This window comes from Mobula hypostoma, chromosome 12 (genome assembly GCF_963921235.1).
Source record: "Mobula hypostoma chromosome 12, sMobHyp1.1, whole genome shotgun sequence".
Taxonomy (NCBI): Eukaryota; Metazoa; Chordata; class Chondrichthyes; order Myliobatiformes; family Myliobatidae; genus Mobula; species Mobula hypostoma.
The window spans coordinates 48156895-48174900 of NC_086108.1; the positions used below are offsets into that span (position 1 = coordinate 48156895).

Genomic DNA, 18006 nt, shown 5'->3' on the forward strand with positions numbered 1-18006 from the left:
TAACTAAGGCTGTCCTACATTGAGTTCAATGCTGACTGGCAACTCCCGCAATGCCACTGGTGCCAAATGGTATCGGTTTGCCATTCCTTTGCATTTCTCAGCTGTGTGGAGAGTAGGAGCCTGCTGAACAGTCAACAGCTTGTTCTCTATATTGTACAACCCTGGCTTGCATATCAAACTTAGAAAGCTAGGAACACCCTTGACCAATGGAGGGCCTAATTCATTAACATGAGATTCTGCAGATGCTGGAAATTTACAGCAACACAGAAAATGCTGGAGGAACTCAGCAAATCAGTCAGCATCTGAGGAAATGAATGAGCAATCAATGTTTTGGGCTGAGTTGCTTCTTCAGCACTGGAAAGGAAGTGGCAAGATGCCAGATTGAAAAGGTGGTTGGAGGGGCAGGGCGACTAGCTGAAAGTGATAGGTGGGCAAGGTAAAGGGCTGGAGAAGAAGTCCTAATTCATTATTTCAGGCACAGTGGTATTTTCAAGATCTCATCAAAAATTAAGGCAGGGGAACCTTAAAGCAATATAATGTGTATGTTTTTTTGCTCTCTTGGTGACTGGTCCATCCCACCATCAGTAATTTTAAAATTTGCTTTAACTTGTGTATTACATATTCCTATGATATAACAGCTTACCAATTATGTAGCATTCTCTGGAATGACACATTTCAAAGTGTGCTTTTTTGTAATGCTGACAATGGCTCATTAATTATGAAGAGGGTTTGGTATTCTCATATTTTCTGTTTGGTGGGATTTTATGTATTTATTTATTAAGATACAGTGTGGAATAGACCCTTCCAGCCCTTGATCTCTTATCTTATTAATTTATGTCTTCAAGCTGTAACCTGAGACTATTAAAGTGGAATGTAAAATTTATTTCCTTACTTGGAACCATTCCAATTCTAAGCTCTTTCTGTGGAAAAAGTTCTACCTGTGTTCCCCCCACCCCAAACTCCTTGATGTACATGTTGATGTTGAGTCTCTATGGATGGAGGGATTTGAATGGTTTGGTAGGTACAGCATTGGAATATTAGTTTCTCATTGCTGACATTCCCATGTAAATACTGTCTGTGGCTTTAATAAGCTTGTTATAATTGGGTGCTATAAATCTGCACAGGGTAACATAGCTGTGTTCCACCTTTGATCTGCACTCATTTAATATGACCTCTTGGCTCCTTGCTCTTTGCTTGTATTTGTGAAATCATGCAAAAAATGACATCTCTGCCAATGTGGCAGAAATATTTTGACCTAGAGAGTTAGCTTAGTGATCTGAAGCCAATGATATATTTCCACAGCAACAGCACTTAAATAAATTTAATAAAATAAATCTGGAACTACAAGGTCATTATGGTAGCAGTGAAAGTACTAAATTTTGATTTTTAAAAAAATCACGATTTAGGCAGGCAATCTGTCATTTTTATCCAGTCTGTCCTCCATATGATTTCATAATCATCCTTTCAAATAGCCTGTGAGGCATTCCATTTTATCAATCAGTTAAAAGTAAGATTGATGCAGACTGGGCTAAGCATTAACCCAGGCACTAGAAGTCTAATAGCCTCCAGTTGTCCAGCTGACCTCCACAATGACCTCACACTGTTTGGCATCTGTGAGATTGCAGGTGTCTTGCATACCAGTGAATGAACAACTGACTCCTAGAAACATTTCAGCTAAGTATATTCACTATATTTTCTATTGACAATGTAAGCTCATCAAGTCTGCACCAGCTCACAATGCAGTCCTATTCCCCCAGTAATTTCCCCACCTCCTGCCAGATACCACCATCAACCTATACATGTGGGTTGCAGTTAAGTTACCAACCGGCATGTCTTTGGAATTTGGGAGGAAACAGATACCCAGAGGGAATCCATATATTTACGAGGAGACTTTTGTTACTGGAAAGATACTGGCACAGATAGTGGAATGGCTGACAGGCAGGAGGCAGTGAACAACGGAGACCTTTTCTGGTTGGCTGCCGGTGACTAGTGGTGTTCCTCAGGGGTCAGTATTGTGACCATTACTTTTCACATTGTTTGTCAATGATTTGGGTAATGGAATTGATGGCTTTGTGACAAAGTTTGTGGGTGATACAAAGATAGGTGTGGAGAGGTAGGTAGTGCTGAGGAAGCAATGTAATTGCAGCAACACTTAGGTCAATTGGAAGAATGGGCAAAAAAGTGGCAGATGGAAGACAGGGTTGGGAAATGTATGATAATGCATTTTAGTAAAAAGAACAATAGTGCAGACTGTTGTCTAAATGGAGAGAATGTTCAAACATCAGAGGTGCAGAGTGTCTTAAGAGTCTTCTTGCAAGACTTCCAGAAGGTAAATTTACATTTTGAGTCTGTGATAAAGGAAACAAATGCAATGTTGGCTTTTATTTCAAGGAGAATAGAATATAAAAGGAAGGAGATAATTCTGAGCCACTAGTCAGGCTGCATTTTGAGTATTGTCAACAGTTTTGGGCCCCATTCCTCAGAAAGGATGTGTTGTCATTGGAGAGGGTCCAGCAAAGGTTCACGAGGATGAATCCGGGAGTGAAGGGATTAACATATGAGGAGCATTTGGCAGCTTTGGGCCTGTACTCACTGAAGTTTAGAAGAATGTGGGGGATCTCATTGAAACCTACTGAATGTTGAAAGGACTAGACAGAGTAAATGTGGAGAGGATGTTTCCTATGGTAGGGGTATCCAGAACGAGAGGACACAGCCTCAAAATTGAAGGGTGATCTTTTGGAACAGAGGGAAGGAGGAATTTTTTTTAGCCAGAGAGTGGGAATGCTGTGCCACAGACTGCGGTGGAGGCCAAGTCTGTGCATATATTTAAAGTGGAAGTTGATCGTTTCTTAATCGGTCAGGGCATCAAAGGATATGATGAGAAGGCAGGTGTAGAGGGTTGAGTGGGATCCGTGATCAGCCATGATATAATGGTGGAGCAGACTGGATGGGCTGAATGGTTGAATTCTGTTGCTATGTCTTATGGTCTTATGGACGCCAAACTTCGCGGGCAGCACTAGAGTTCACAATTGAACACAGATCACTGCAGTTTGACTACATATGCAACTGTGAATTCTCATGATATTTGCTTCCGCACACCCAGAGAAATAGTGCTGGTAGAGGGTCAGGAGGGAGGACGTCTAGAATCCTTGGCATTGGGCAAGTGATTAAATTTTATTTACCACATTTGACCTGATACCATGGGTAATTATAATCTTCCCGGCCTTTGGTGATGAATTGGTAAGTGCAACCTGCTGTAGGCCCATGTTGGGGAACTGGAGTTGTTATTGCATGACCTTTGCATCATTTAGGAGGGTGAGGAGTAGATAGACAGGAGTCGCGTAGAGCCAGTAACACCCAAGTTACAGGAGACAAGTAGCTGGGTGACTGTCAGGAGAGGGAAGGAGAATAGGCAGTCAGTGTAGACCACCCATTTGGCTGTTTCCTTCAATAACAGGAACATTATTTTAGATAGTGTGTATGGTGGGGGTTAATGACATATCAGTGAAAAGCCCAAGTGGGCAGATCCTGGGTATTGAGTCTGGCTCTTTGGCACAAAAGAAAAGGAGTGAGAAGAGGTGGACAATAATGATAGGGGATTCATTGGCTAAGGGAGCAGGCAGGAGGTTCTGTGGATGAGAATGAGACTCTTGGATAGTATGTAGCCTCTCAGGTGCCAGGGTCAGGGATGTCTTGGATCGAGTCTATCGCATTCTTAAGGGGGAGGGTGAGTAGCAAGAGGTTATGGTACACATTAGCACCAGGGACATCGGCAGGAGAAGTAATGAGAAGTTAAAAGACAGGGCCTCCAGGGAGGTGATCTCAGGATTATGACGTGCCACATGCTAATAAGACAAGAAATAGGAAGATAATGCGATCTAACACCTGGCTAAGCACATGGTGCAGGAGGGAGAGCTTCAGGTTTTTGGACCATTGGGCTCTCTTCCAGGATAGGTGGGATCTGTACAAATGGGATGGTTTGCACCTGAACTGGAAGGGACCAATATCCTTGCAGACAGGTTTGCTATTGCTGCTTAGGGGGTTTTAAACTAGAGTTGTTGGGGGGGGCGGGAGGGGGAACTGGAGTGGCAAGACAATAAATGGAGTGGCTGTGGTGAAAGTAGATGTTAAGATAATTAGCAAAAATAGAAACAAAAAGATTGAGCATGGTGGTATTAATATCTTGAGGTGCATCTATTTCAGTGCAAGGAGTACTGTAGGTTAGACAGATGAACTTAGAACATGGATCCGTACACAGAATTATGATATTGAAGTTATTACTGTCATTTGGTTCAGGACTGAGCCAGGGCTGGCAGCAAAATGTTCTGGCGTTCTGCTATTTCAGACATGATAGAGGTGGAGATATTAAAGGGAAAATGTCACAGCAATGCTCAGAGAGGATATACTGAAGGGCTTATACACTGAGGTAATATGGGTGGAACTGAGGAACGAAAAAGGGACGGCAATATTGTCATCGTACCTTTCCATGCTCTGTGGTGCATGAGGCAGCAACCTTGCAGTTTCTTTCGCATTTGTCTGCTTTTACCAGGCCGAGTTGCTCGCTCGATGCTCAGCCCAGCACAGATGGAAAGTGTGCAAGGAGCCGTCCGGATTTGAGGTCGGGACCACTTGCCCCTGAGTCCAGTGCGGATGCCATTTCACCACCTGCCAGCTTGATGACAGTGTTAATGGGACGGTATTATAGGCTCCCAATGGTATGTGAGATTTAGAGGAGCAAGTTTGTAGAGAGGTAGCAGACAGTTGCAGGAAATATAAAGCTGTGGTAGTAGGTGATTTTAACTTCCCCTTATTAACTGGGACTCCCATACTGTAAAAGGACTGGTTGGGAACGAGGTTGTCAAATGTGTTCAGGAACGTTTCCTTAATCAATATATAGGTGGCCCAGCAAGCGAGAATGCGATATTTGATCTACTCTTACAGATACAGATAATGATACAGGATAGGTGACAGAAAGTAGTGTATGGGAACATTTTGGATCCATTGATTATAATTCCATTACTTTCAAGATGATTATGGAGAAAAATAGGAATGATCCTCAGGTTAAGATTATAAATTGGAGAAAGGCCATTTTTGATAGCATCAGAAATGATCTGGCAGGCGTGAATTAGGATAGGTTATTTTCCAGCAAATGGATGCTTGGAAAGTGGATGGCTGGCCTTCAAAAGTGAATGTTGAGAGTACAGAATTTGTATGTTTCTGTTAGAATAAAAGACAAGGCCAACAGGTTTATGGAACTTTGGTTATCGAGGCATATTGAGGTCCTATATAAAAAAAAGGAGGTGCATCTCAGCGGTAGGCAGTTAGGATAAAATGAGGCACTTGAGTGTAAGAAATGCCAGGGAACACTGAAGAGAGAAATCAGGAGGACATGAGGTTGCCCTGATAGACAAGGTGAAAGAATTCCAAAAGCTTCTGTGGATATATTAAGGAGCAAAGGATAGCTAGGGACAAAATTGGTCCTTTTTAAGATCAGCGTGGTCATCTATGAAGGAGCTGAAAGAGGTAGAGAGATGTTAAATGATGTTTTTTTACTTGGAAGACAGACACAGTGTCTATAGAATTGAGAAAAAGGGAGTGGTGTGGTCTGGACCATCTCCAGATTACAGAAGAGGATGTACTCATTGTCTTGAGGCTAATTAGGGTGGATAAATCCCCAAGATCAACAAACGGTCCCTTTGGACCTTGTGGGAGGCTAATGCAGAAATTGTAGTAGCCCTGACAGAGGTATTTAAAGCATGGTTCACCATGGATGAGGTGCTGGAGAACTGGAGGTGAGCAAGTAACCTTGTTCAAGAAAGTTTGTAAGAATAGGCCAGCAAATTATAAACTGGTGCACATGATGTCAAGAGTGAGTTATAGGGCCTGATTATTAATAGTCACCATGGTCTTGTGCTTGGCAGGTCATGTCTAAGCAAACTTTTCAAGAAAGTTACCAGGAAAGTTGATGAAGGGAAGGCAGTGGACATTGTCTACAGGGTCTTGACCAAGTCCTTTCACAAGGACCTGCTTGGAAGGCTGCTCCAGAAGGTTAAGTTACATGGCATTTGTGATGAAGTAGTAAATTGGATTCAACACTGGCTGAGCAGGAGAAGCCAGAGAGTGGTAGTAGGTGGTTGTCTCTCTGATTGGAGGCCAATAGCCAGTGGTGTGTCACAGGGATTGGTGTTGGGTCTATTGCTGTTTATCATCTATATTAATGATTTAGATAAGAATGTGGTAAACTATATCAGCAAATATGTGGATAACTCCAAGATGCGGGGCGGCGGGGGGGGGGGGGAGGTGCATAGTGGACAGTGAAGAAGGCTATCTAAGGTTACTGCAGGATGTGGACCAGCTGGAAATGGACTGAAAAATGGTAGGTGGAACGTAATGCTGACAAGAATGAGGAGTGGCAGTTTGGGAGGACACAGCAGGGTAAAACCTACACAGTGAGTGGTAGGGCATGGAAGTTTGTGGTAGAACAAAGGGACCTCAGAATATAGATGCATAATTCCTTGAACGTGGCATCACAGATAGATAGGTTTGTAAAGAAAGTTTTTGGCATATTGGCCTTCTTAAATCAGGGCATTGAGTTTAATATGTTTTGTTGAAGTTGTATAAGATGTTGGTGAGGCAAAACAAAGAGAATTGTGTGTAGCTCTGGTCACCTACCCACAGGAAAGATATCAATAAGAGTGCAGAGCAAATTTACATAGATGTTGTTGTAACCTGAGAACTTGATTTGTGGGGATAGGTTGAATAGGTTTGGACTTTTATTTCCTGGAACACAGGAGAATGAGGGGAGATCTTGTCAAAGTATCCAAAATTATGAGGGATCTAGATAAAAACATGAGAAAATCCACAGATGCTGGAAATCCAAGCAACATGCACAAAATGCTGGAGGAACTCAGCAAGTCAGGCATCGGCTATGGAAAAAAGTAAACAGTCGATGTTTCAGGCTGAGACCCTTCATCAGGACTGGAAATAAAAGATGAGGTCAGAGCAAGAAGGGAGGGGAGGAGGAAATAGAAGGTGATAAGTGATGGGTGAAACCAGGAAGGAGGGGTGAAGTAAAGAGCTGGCAAGTTGATTAGTGAAAGAGATAAAGGGCTGGAGGAGGGGAAATCTGATAGGAGAGGGTAGAAGGCCATGGAAGAAGAGAAAGAACACCAGAAGTAGGCGATCAGCAGGTAAGGAGATGAGGTGAAAGAGGGAAACAGGAATGGAGCAATGGTGAAGGAGGGAGGTTGTAATTACCAGAAGTTCAAGAAATCGATATTCGTGCCATCAGGTTGGAGGTTACCAAGAGGACATCTCATTAGCTCTGGAATGAAAAGCCTCATCCTGACAGCAGGTACATTACATTAAGGCTAGCTAAAATTCTTTAAAGTGTAAGTAGGTTAACTTTTGGAAGATGGGTGATACAAAGTTCACAGGGATCCAGTACAGAGAATGGTTTGAGTCCTGTGGTAAAATAGTTGTAGTCATATTGAAAAGTGGAGTGGCATGCAAATACTACTGCTATTTTCTTGTCTTTGGCTGGGATGATGATGAATAAGGATTTTGTGATAGGGATGCTCTTGAATGCCAAGGGGAGTGGCTGGGCAGTCTTTTATCAGAGATGGTCTCTGCCATTACTTGAAGGCAGTGTTATTTGCCAGTTAGAACTCACTTGGCTATTGTCTCAGTCTTGCGGTATATTGGGATGAAACTTTAGATTTTCTGAGGAATTGCAATGGAATTGAGCATTGTTCAAATATCAGTGATCTGTTATGATGGAAATAAAGTTGCTGATGAAGCAGTTGAATTTGTTTACACCAAGACACTACCTGAGGAGTGCTGCAATGATGTCCGAGAGCTGATCACAGTTATACCATCCAACCTGTGCTGTGTGACGGAGTTGAGCATTATCCATACAACATTTTTTTCCATATGACCAGCGGCCAATCCGGACATTGGAAGTTTGGAGAGAGGGAACTTCAATCAGGTCCACTGCCCGAGGATAAAATACAGCACTGGGTCATGGCAGCGAGAAAGATGTTTGACCAGTGTGTAAACTGGATATCAGAAGTTTGGAGAAAGGGGACTTCAATCAGGTCCACTGCTCAAGGATAATCAGTGTTTGAGATTGATTAGTAAGAGCAAATTTAAGGAAGGCAGGGGCAAGTGCAGCAGCCATCATCGCAGCGGCCATCGTCTGAGTGGTGATCTTGAGGCTTTAGAACTTCGAACCTTCAGCGAAGAGAGGCTTCACTCAGAGAAAGCAAAGGAAAGAAAAGCTCAAGTTTTTTTCTTTCTTCTCTTTATATCTGCTCAGCTAAGACAGTAGCAATGCTAGGCAGGATAATTGAATGCTCTTCTTACAGGATGTGGGAAGGCAGCGAAACCTCCTGTGGCCCTGACCACTAGAGCTACAAAAAGTGCATCCAGCTGCAGCTTCTAACAAACCACATTAAGGAGTTGGAGCTGGAAATGGATGAAATCAAGGTCATTTAGGAGGCTGAAGGGGTGATAGATAGGACGTATGGAGAGGTAGTTACACCCAAGGTGCAGGACACAGGAAACTGGGTGACAGTCAGGAAGGGGAACGGGGTTAAGGAGCCAGTACAGAGTACCCCTGTGGCCATCCCACTCAACAACAGGTATATCACTTTGGGCACTGTTGGGGACAATGACCTGTAGAGGAAAGTCACAGTGGTCGGGTCTCTGGCATTGATTTTGCCTCCGTGACTCAAAAGGGAAAGGGGGTAAAAAGGTACGCTGTGGTGACAGGGATTTTGTTAGGGGGATGGACCGGAAGCTCTGTTGGCGAGAACAAGCTTCCCGGATGGGATCCTGCCTCCCAGGTGGCAGGGTCCAGGATATCTCAGGTCAAGTCCTCAGCTTTCTCAAGTGGGAAGGTGATCGGCCAGAAGTCATGGTCCGTGTAGATACCAATAACATTGGTTGGATGAGCGACGAGGTTCTGCATAGGGAGTTCAGAGAGTTAGGTGCTAAGTTAAAAGGCAGGACCTCCAGGGTTGTGATCTCAGGATTACCACCTGTGCCACGTGCCAGTGAGGCTGGAAGTAGGAAGATTATACAGTTTAATATGTGGCCAAGGAGCTGGTGTAGGAGGGAGGGTATAATAGTTTTGAATCATTGGGCTCTATTCCAGTGGAAGGTGGGCCCTGTACAGAAGGGACAGTTTGCACCTGAACTGGAAGGAGACTAATATCCTAGCAGGAAGATTTGTTCATACTGCACAGTGGGATTTAAACTAGAGTTGCAGGCTAGGGGGAGTGGTGGGAACCAGAGTGGCAGAACAGTTAGTGGAGAAGTTGTGGAGGCAGATGTTGGTAAGATCTCAGACAAAGTTAGGAATCAGAAGGTTGGGAATGGTGTGACTGGTGTCCTGAGCTGCCTGTATTTCAGTATAAGAGTATCATAGGAAAGGCGGATGATAGTGCTGAAGATGGGGTAGCTCATTTACAAATAGAGGCAATGTGTAGTGAGGAGAGGCTGTTGATAGGGCAAAATTGCAATCAACAGGATGATTTGCAAAGTAAAAGGCAGGCAAAATGGAAAAGGGTGAATACAGGACTGAAGGTGTTGTATTTGAATGCATGCAGTATATGGAATAAGGTAGATGAGCTTGCAGCACAGTTGAAGATTGACAGGTGTGATGCAGTAGGCATCACTGAATCATGGATGAAAGATTATAGCTGAGAGCTTAATGTCCAAGGATGCACATTGTATCAAAAGGACAGGCAGGAAGGCAGAGAGGTGGCATAACTCTGTCAGTTAAAAATGAAATCAAATCATGAGGAAGAAATGACATAGAGTCGGAAGACGTTGAATCATTGTGGATAGAGCTAAGGAACTGCAAGGCTAAAAAGACCCTAATGGGAGTTTTGTACAGACCCCCAAACAGTAGTAAGGATGTGGCCTGAAAATTAAAGTGGGAGATAGAAAATGCATGCGAAAAGGACAGTGTTACAATAGTCATGGGGATTTCAATATGCAGGTAGATTGGGAAAATCAGGTTGGTGCTGGATTATACGAGGGGAATTTCTAGATTGCCTATGAGATGGCCTTTTAGGGCAGCTCGTGGTTGAGCCCACGAGAGGATCAGCTATTCTGGATTGGGTGTTGTGCAATGAGCCAGAATTGTTTAGAGAGCTTAAAAAAAAGGAACCCTCAGAGGCAAGTACTCATAAATATGATCAAATTCATCCTGAAATTTGAGAAGAAGTTGAAGTCAGATATATCAGTATTACAGTAGAGTAAAGGGAATTATAGAGCCAAGAAAGAGGAGTTGGCCAGAATTGATTGGAAAAATTCACTGGCAGGGATGATGGCAGAGCAGCAATGGCTGGAATTTCTTTGAGCAATTCGGAAGGCTTAGGATATATTACATCCCAAAGAGGAAGAAGTATTCTCAAGGAAAGATGACATAACCGTGGCTAACAAGAGAAGTCAAAACCAATTATCAACCAACTAGGTTCTGGAATGGTTCCAGAAGACTGGATAATTACAAATGTCACTCCACTCTTCAGGGAGGGAGAGAGTCAGAAGAAAGGAAACTGTAGGCCAGTTAGTCTGACCTCAGTGGTTGGGAAGAAATGGGAGTCGATTGTTAAGGATGAGGTCTCAGGGTACTTGAAGGCACATGATAAAATAGACTGTAGTCAGCATGGTTTCCTCAAGGGAAAATCTTGCCTGACAAATCTGTTGGAATTTTTTGAAGAAATAACAAGCAGGATAGACAAAGGAGAATTCGTTGATGTTGTGTATTTGGATTTTCAGAAGGTCTTTGACAAGGAGCGACACTTAAGGCTGCTTAGCAAGCTATGAGCCCGTGGTATTACAGGAAAGAATCTTGCACAAATAAAGCAATGGCTGATCGGCAGGAAGCAGAATGGGAATAAAGGGAGCCTTTTCTGACTGGCTGCCAGTGACTAGTGGTGTTCCACAGGGGTCTGTGCTGGGACTGATTCTTTTTTATGTTATACGTCAATGATGGAATTGATGGCTTTGTTGCAATGTTTGCAGACGATATGAAGATTGTTTGAGAGGCAGATAGTTCTGAGGAAGTAGAGAGGCAGCAGAAGGACTGAGACAAATTAGGAGAATGGGCAAAGGAATGAAGGATAGAATACAGTGTCAGGAAGTGTATAGTCATACACTAATAGAAGAAATGAAAGGGTTGACTATTTTCTAAATGGAGAGAAAACACAAAAAAGCAAGGAACAAAAGGATTTTGAAGTCCTTGTGCAGGATTCCCTAAAGGTTAATTTGCAGGTTGAGTCTGTGGTGAGGAAGGCAAATGCAATATTTGCATTCATTTCAAGAGGACTAGAATATAAAAGCAAGGACATGATGCTGAAACTTTATAAAACACTTGTGAGGCCTTACATGGAGTATTGTGAGCAGGTTTAAGTGCCTTATCTTAGAAAAGATGTGCTGAAGTTGGAGAGGATTCAAAGGAGGTTCACGAAAATATTTCCATGATTGAATACTTGTCATATAAAGAGCATTTGATGGCTCTGGGCCTGTATTCACTGGAAATGAGAAGAATGAGAGGTGATCTCATTGAAACCTATCAAATGGTGAAAGGCCTTGATAGAGTAGATGTGGAGAATATGTTTCCTATGATGGGAGAGTCTAAGACCAGAGGACACAGCCTCAGAATAGAGAAGTGTCCATTTGGAATGGAGATGTGGAGGAATTTCTTTAGCCAGAGAATGGTGAATCTGTGGAATTCTTTGTCACAGGCAGCTGTGGAGGCCAAGCCTTTATGTATATTTAAGGCAAAGGTTGATAGATTCTTGATTGGATACATGAAAAAGGCGGGAGATTGAGTCAGTATAATGGAATGTGAATCTGATAAAGGAATGATAAAATAGCTAAATTAGTTTGGTTAGATAATAGAATGGGGCAAGGAGGTAAGACTGGAGATGGGGAATGTCTGACAAACACAACTCAAGTCTTGTAGCCTTGCATTTGTGGCCCAGATGTCACTTCCACAGAGCTGGGTGGCAAAGTGCTCAAATAATGCAATTTCTACAATGAGGAAACAGTGATTTATCCTCCTGTCTGGTGATGCTGACATCCATTCAATGCCTTGCCTCTCTCCTGTGGTTAGCTAACTCAGAGCTTAGTACGAATTGAAACCAGGATTTTACTGGTCTTTCAGGTGCTAAGATTCCATGAGAGCATAAGACAATAAGACATAGGATCAGAATTAAGCCATTCAGCCCATCGAGTCTGCTCTGCCATTTCATCATGGCTGATCTATTTCGAACTCCAACCCCTTCTCCTGCCTTGTCCTTGCAAAGTTTCACACCCTGACAAATCAATAACTAATCAACCTCCACCTGAAATACACCCAATGACCTGCCTACCATAACTGTCCCCTTCCAATCAATGTTGGCCAGCTCCTCTCTCATGCCCCTGCAATTCCCTTTACTCCACTGTAATATCGATACATGTAACTTTAGCTTTCTCCCTCTCAAATTGCAGGGTGAATTGTATCATGTTATGATCACTACTCCCTAATCAAATCCAGTTCATTACACGACACCCAATCCAGAATAGCTGATCCTCTAGTGGGCTCTAAAAAGCCATCTCATGGCCATTGTACAAATTCCCTCTATCAGGATCCAACTCCAACCTGATTTTCCCATGTACCTGCATATTGAAATCCCTCATGATCATCGTAACATTGTCCTTTTGACATGTCTTTTCTATCTCCCATTATAATTTGTAAACCACATACTGGCTACTATTTGGAGGCCTTTATACAACTCCCATCGGGGTCTCTTTTTACCCTTACAGTTTCTTAACTCTACTCACAAAGTTCTATACTTTCCGATCCTATCTCACTTCTTTTTGATTTCATTTTTTACCAGCAGAGCCTCGCCGTCTCCTTTGCCTACCTGCCTGTGCTTTAAATGCAATGTGCATCCTTGGTTATTAAGCTTCCAACTATAATCTTCTTTGAACGATAACGTCATACGTGCTAATCTCAAACTGCACTGCAAGATCATCTACCTTATTCCGTATTGTGCGTGCATTCAATACAACACCCTCAGTCCTGTATTCATCATCCTTTTTGAATTTGCTCTCATGTTACACTGCAACTCATCCCACTGATTGGAATTTTGCCTGATCATCTGCCTGTCCTTCCTAATAGTCTCGCTACACACTGCCTGTGCTTGTATAACTGGCCCATTCTCATTCCTACTACTCAGTTTCTCGTCCCCATGCCAAATTAGTTTACAACAGTTTTAGCAAACCTGCCTGCAAGGATTTGGGCCCCTCCCTCGAGTTCAGATGTAATCCATCCCTTTTGTGCAGGTCATAACTTCCCAGAAAAGATCCCAATGATGCAGAAATCTGAAATCTGAAACCCTGTCCCCAGCACCAGTTCCTCAGCCACACATTCATCTGCCACATCATCCTATTCTTACCCTCGCTGGCACATGGCCCAGGCAGCAATCCAAAGATTACTACCCTGGAGGTTCTGCTTTTCAGCTTCCTACCTAGCTCCCTACGTTCTCTCTTCAGAACCTCCTCAATGTCATTATGTACCCAGATTTCTGGCTGCCCGCCCTTCCCCTTTAGAATGGCATGGACCTGATCCGCGGTGTTCCTAACTCTGGCATCTGGAAGGAAACGTACCAGCCAGGTGTCTCTATTGTGTCCACAGAATCTCATGTCAGCTGTGGAATCCCCCATCACTCCTGCAGTCCTCTTCTCCCCCCTTCCCTCCTGAGGCATGGTGCCAGATGCCGTGCCGGAGACCTGGTTGCTGTGGCTCCCCCGATAGGTCATCCCCCTCAACAGTATCCAAAATGGTATAGTTATTATTGAAGGGAACGGCCACAGGGCTGACTGCCCATTTCCTTTCCCTCTCTTAAGGCACTCAGGTACCTGCTTCCTGCAACTTAGGGGTGACTAGCTCCCCGTGGTTTCCATCTATCATATCCACAGTTTCCTGTATGAGCTGAAGGTCATCGAGCTCTCAGTCCAGATCCTTAACACGTTCTCTAAGGAACTAGGGCTTGGTGTGCCTGGTGCAGATATGGTTATCTGGGAGGTTTGGGGTCTCCCAGAATTCTCAAATCCCACACAAAGAGCACAACACGGCCCTGGAGCCATTCTCACTACTCTAACTGTGCACTAACAGATGACGAATGAAGCAACTTATCAGATACTTACCTTGCCCAAGCCTGTATTCGCCAAAACCTCCCTACTGTAACACTGGTCCACTCACCCAATGGCTACTCCAACAATGGCCTGTCTTACTTCTATTTGCTCTTGCTAATGAATAGCAATTTGATTATCCTGCCAGAAAAAAGCCGACAGCCCGTGAACACTCCTTATAAAATCTCTCTCCCCAGTCTGTGACTTGCCTCCTCTGCCACTCCTGATTTGATTGGACTACCGGAAAAACATCAAAAGCCCACTAACTCTCCTTTCCTAAAATCTCTCTTCCTGACCCGCGAGTTCCAAACTGATGAATATTGTAAACAGTTTTGGGCCTCTCATCTTAGAAAAGATGTGCTGGCAATTGGAGAGGGTCCAGAGGAGGTTCACAAGGATGATTCCAGGAATGGAAGGGTTACTATACGAGGAACGTTTGATGGCTCTGGGTTTGTACTCACTCACTGGAATTTAGAAGGATGAGGGGGGGATCTCATTGAAACCTTTTGAATTTTGAAAGGCCTAGACAGAGTAGATGTGGAAAGGATGTTTCCCATGGTGGGAGAGTCTAGGGCAAGTGGGCACAGCCTCAGGATAGAGGGACGTCCTTTCAAAACAGAGAGGCAGAGAATTTTTTTAGCCAGTGGGTTGTGAATTTGTGGAATTTGTTGCCCCATGCAGCTGTGGAGGCCAGGTCATTGGGCGTATTTAAGGCTGTGATCGATGGATACTTGATTGGACATGGCATCAAAGGTTACAGGGAGATGGCCGGGAAATGGGGCAGAGGGGGAGAAAAAACGAGTCAGCCATGATTGAATGGTAGAGCAGACTCGATGGGCCAAATGGCCTAATTCTGCTCCTATGTCTTACGGTCTTGTGGATAGATTATTGAATAAAAGACCTATGAATTTAAAAATTAGTTACATTGGTAACAAAGGTCTAATGGAAATGCTTGGTCCTATCTAGATGCTGACAGTAGTAATGATTTAATTAACCATGTAAGATAATTTAATATGACACCCATGTTGAATCAATTTCTCAATAACATTGGCAAGTTTTGTGCAAATTTGCGAAAATGCTTGTTTCTCCTCTCTTTTGCGTTCTTAAGAGTTGAGTGGTCTGAATTAAGTTTGGCATAGTTTCACACCATTCCCTTCACCAACAATGAGTTTTAATGGCAATGTACTCAGAATGAACTTTATAGCTGTCAGTATTTATAATGATGAAGATACATAACAACTACTGGGGCACTGCAGCACAGGCAAACATTATTTGTTTTACTTAACACAAATCTTATGCCAGATGCAACCAGATGTAATGAACAGATAGATATTAGGACGAATGACATTTAAAAACAGCCTTGAAAATGCCAGTTACTGAAAAATTAACAGCAAATGATTTGCTAAACAGTGCAGATGCAGAGAGAAAGCTATGTGTGGCATGTTACTACTGTTATATCACTTCATAAAATAAAATATAGAACAATGTTCCATTATTCAAGAAGTGATACAGGGATAATCCTGGAATCTATAGACCAGTGAGTCTCACATCCATAGAAGCGAAGTTCTGGAGAGAATTCTTAGGGATGGGATTTATTAGCATTTGAGAAAACATTGCCTAATTAGGGAGAGCCAGCATGGCTTTGTAGGAGGAAGGAGTGACTTACTAACTTGATTGAGTTTTTTGATGAGTTGACAAGGATGATTGATGAAGATAGAGCTTGTGGATTTTATGAAGATTGGTGGTGTTGCGGATAGAATAGAAGACAGGCAAAGAATACAATCGGATATAGATCAGCTGCAGAGAATGAAGCCGCTATGGGCGGAGAATGAAGTTGCTACAGGCAAAGAAATGGAAGAAGGTGTTGAACTGGCCATATGAGAAGTGGCTACACAGGTTGATAGGATCGTTAAGAAAGCATATGGCATATTTGGCTTTAATAGTTGAGGCATTGAGTACAAATCAATTAGTTCGTAACATTGAAAAATAATAATTTTTATATTAAAAAAATCTAACCCACTACCAAGACCGAAGCTGATTAATAGAAAAAAAAGAAAAAAGATTGTTGGTCATCATCTGTGCTTTAACAGCAAATCAAAGGTTTTGAAAATAATTCAGAAAGGGTCCCCACAATATTTGAAAATCTTGATTAGATTCAAAGATTGAACATAGAATCTTCTCTAAATTTAAACATGATATCACATCATGTAACCATTGGGCGTGAATTGGAGGGGCCACATCTTTCCATTTAAGCAAAGACGTCTTTCTGGCCACAAGAGACATAAAAGCCAAAATGTGCAAAATGCTGCAGCTTTTTAAAACTCTAGTCAGGCCACATCCGGAGTATTGCATACAGTTCTGATCACCGCACTAGAGGAAGGATGTCGAGGTTTAGGAGAGGATGCAGGAAAGATTTACCAGGATATTGCCTGGATTAGAGGGCATGTACTATAATGAGAGGTTGGGGTGAACTTGGGTTGTTTTCTCTGGAGCAGCAGAGGCTGAAGGGAGATCTGAAAGAGGTTTACAATATTATGAGAGGCACAGAGAGAGTAGACAGTGTTTTTTTCCAAGAGTTGAAATGTCTAATATCGAAGGGGTTAATCTCAAATGAGATGTGAGGGGCAAGTTTTTTCACACAAAGAGTGGTGGGTGCCTGGAATGCACAGCCTGGGGAATCTGCTGCCTGGGGTGATGGTAAGAACAGAAACTTTAAACACTTTCAAGAGACGTTTAGATAGTAGGCATATGAATGTGAGGAAAATGGAAGGATGTGGACATTGTGTAGACAGAAGAGATTAGTTTAGTTGGCCATTTGATTACCAATTTAATTAGTTCAGCACAACATTGTGAGCTGAAGGACCCGTTCCTGTGCTGTGTTGTTCTATGTTCTAGAAAACCCCCGCGCTTAAGGCTCTTTCAATTGAATCCAACTGTCACTTTCAAAGATGTCCTGATATGACAGTGGTGTCGAATGAAACACAAAGTTAATTTGTGTAGTGATTCAATTCTGCTGCAAGTTATGTTCGTTAGATGAATGATTGTAATCTGGCAGTACATCATCTGCAATTACGCCTGTTGTAGAGTGGCGTGCAAGGGGCAAGTACTGAGCCAGGCTAAAAGAAGACGTACAAGCAGCAACAGCAAAGCAGATTTTCCTTCCCCTCTTTTTGATATCTTGATACCTGTGTAGTGTTAATGGAAATAGTTTCACACCAACTATCTCTCCTTTAGAATATTATGCGAGGCACAGAGAGAGTAGACAGTGTAGTCTACTAATATTGTAGTTGGCCTTTTGGGGTAATAACCCAACCCAACCAGTGGGATACTGTTAGAATCGAGTTGGCTGATTATTTATGAAGACTAATGGAACTGCAGAGAGTGCTGCTAAATTTGTGCTTCATAGGGAGTTCAATACGGCTGCTTGCGTTTTGCAACTACTGGTAACCAAAACTGGTGGGGGCAGTGACAGTAACACAACCTTAAACAAATCCAAACACTGTTACTCTGCAAAACCAAGGGCTTTGGTTTAGGGTACAATTCTTTGTCTTATCAGACATGCAGTATAGTGGTATTTGGTCTTGTTTATTGCCAGATGTAGATATCCTGTGTTTTCTTTTCTCTGCAGACTGCAAGTGCTGGGAGACATTCAGTTCGAATCACAGGCCTCAGTACCATTGACTTTCGAGCTGGATTTTCACAAAAACGAACAATGAACTTTAAGAAAATTGGCAACAGACCTGTGCAAGGTCAGTCTTCCCTGAAGTTGTTTTGAACCACTGAGGGCGCGTTCATGACTGGACTTAATAATGGCAC

The 18006-nt window shown here is 42.9% G+C and overlaps 1 protein-coding gene across 4 annotated transcripts in view; it reads left to right on the forward strand.

Annotated features, from left to right (window-relative positions):
- The window catches only part of hmcn1 (hemicentin 1), a 551025-nt gene that overhangs the window by 145530 nt on the left and 387489 nt on the right, over positions 1-18006 (forward strand). For all 4 annotated transcript variants that reach the window (XM_063064023.1, XM_063064025.1, XM_063064024.1 and 1 more), the window contains exon 7: positions 17819-17939. In XM_063064023.1, coding sequence (XP_062920093.1) covers positions 17819-17939 — 121 coding nt within the window. The remainder of the gene's footprint in view (positions 1-17818; positions 17940-18006) is intronic.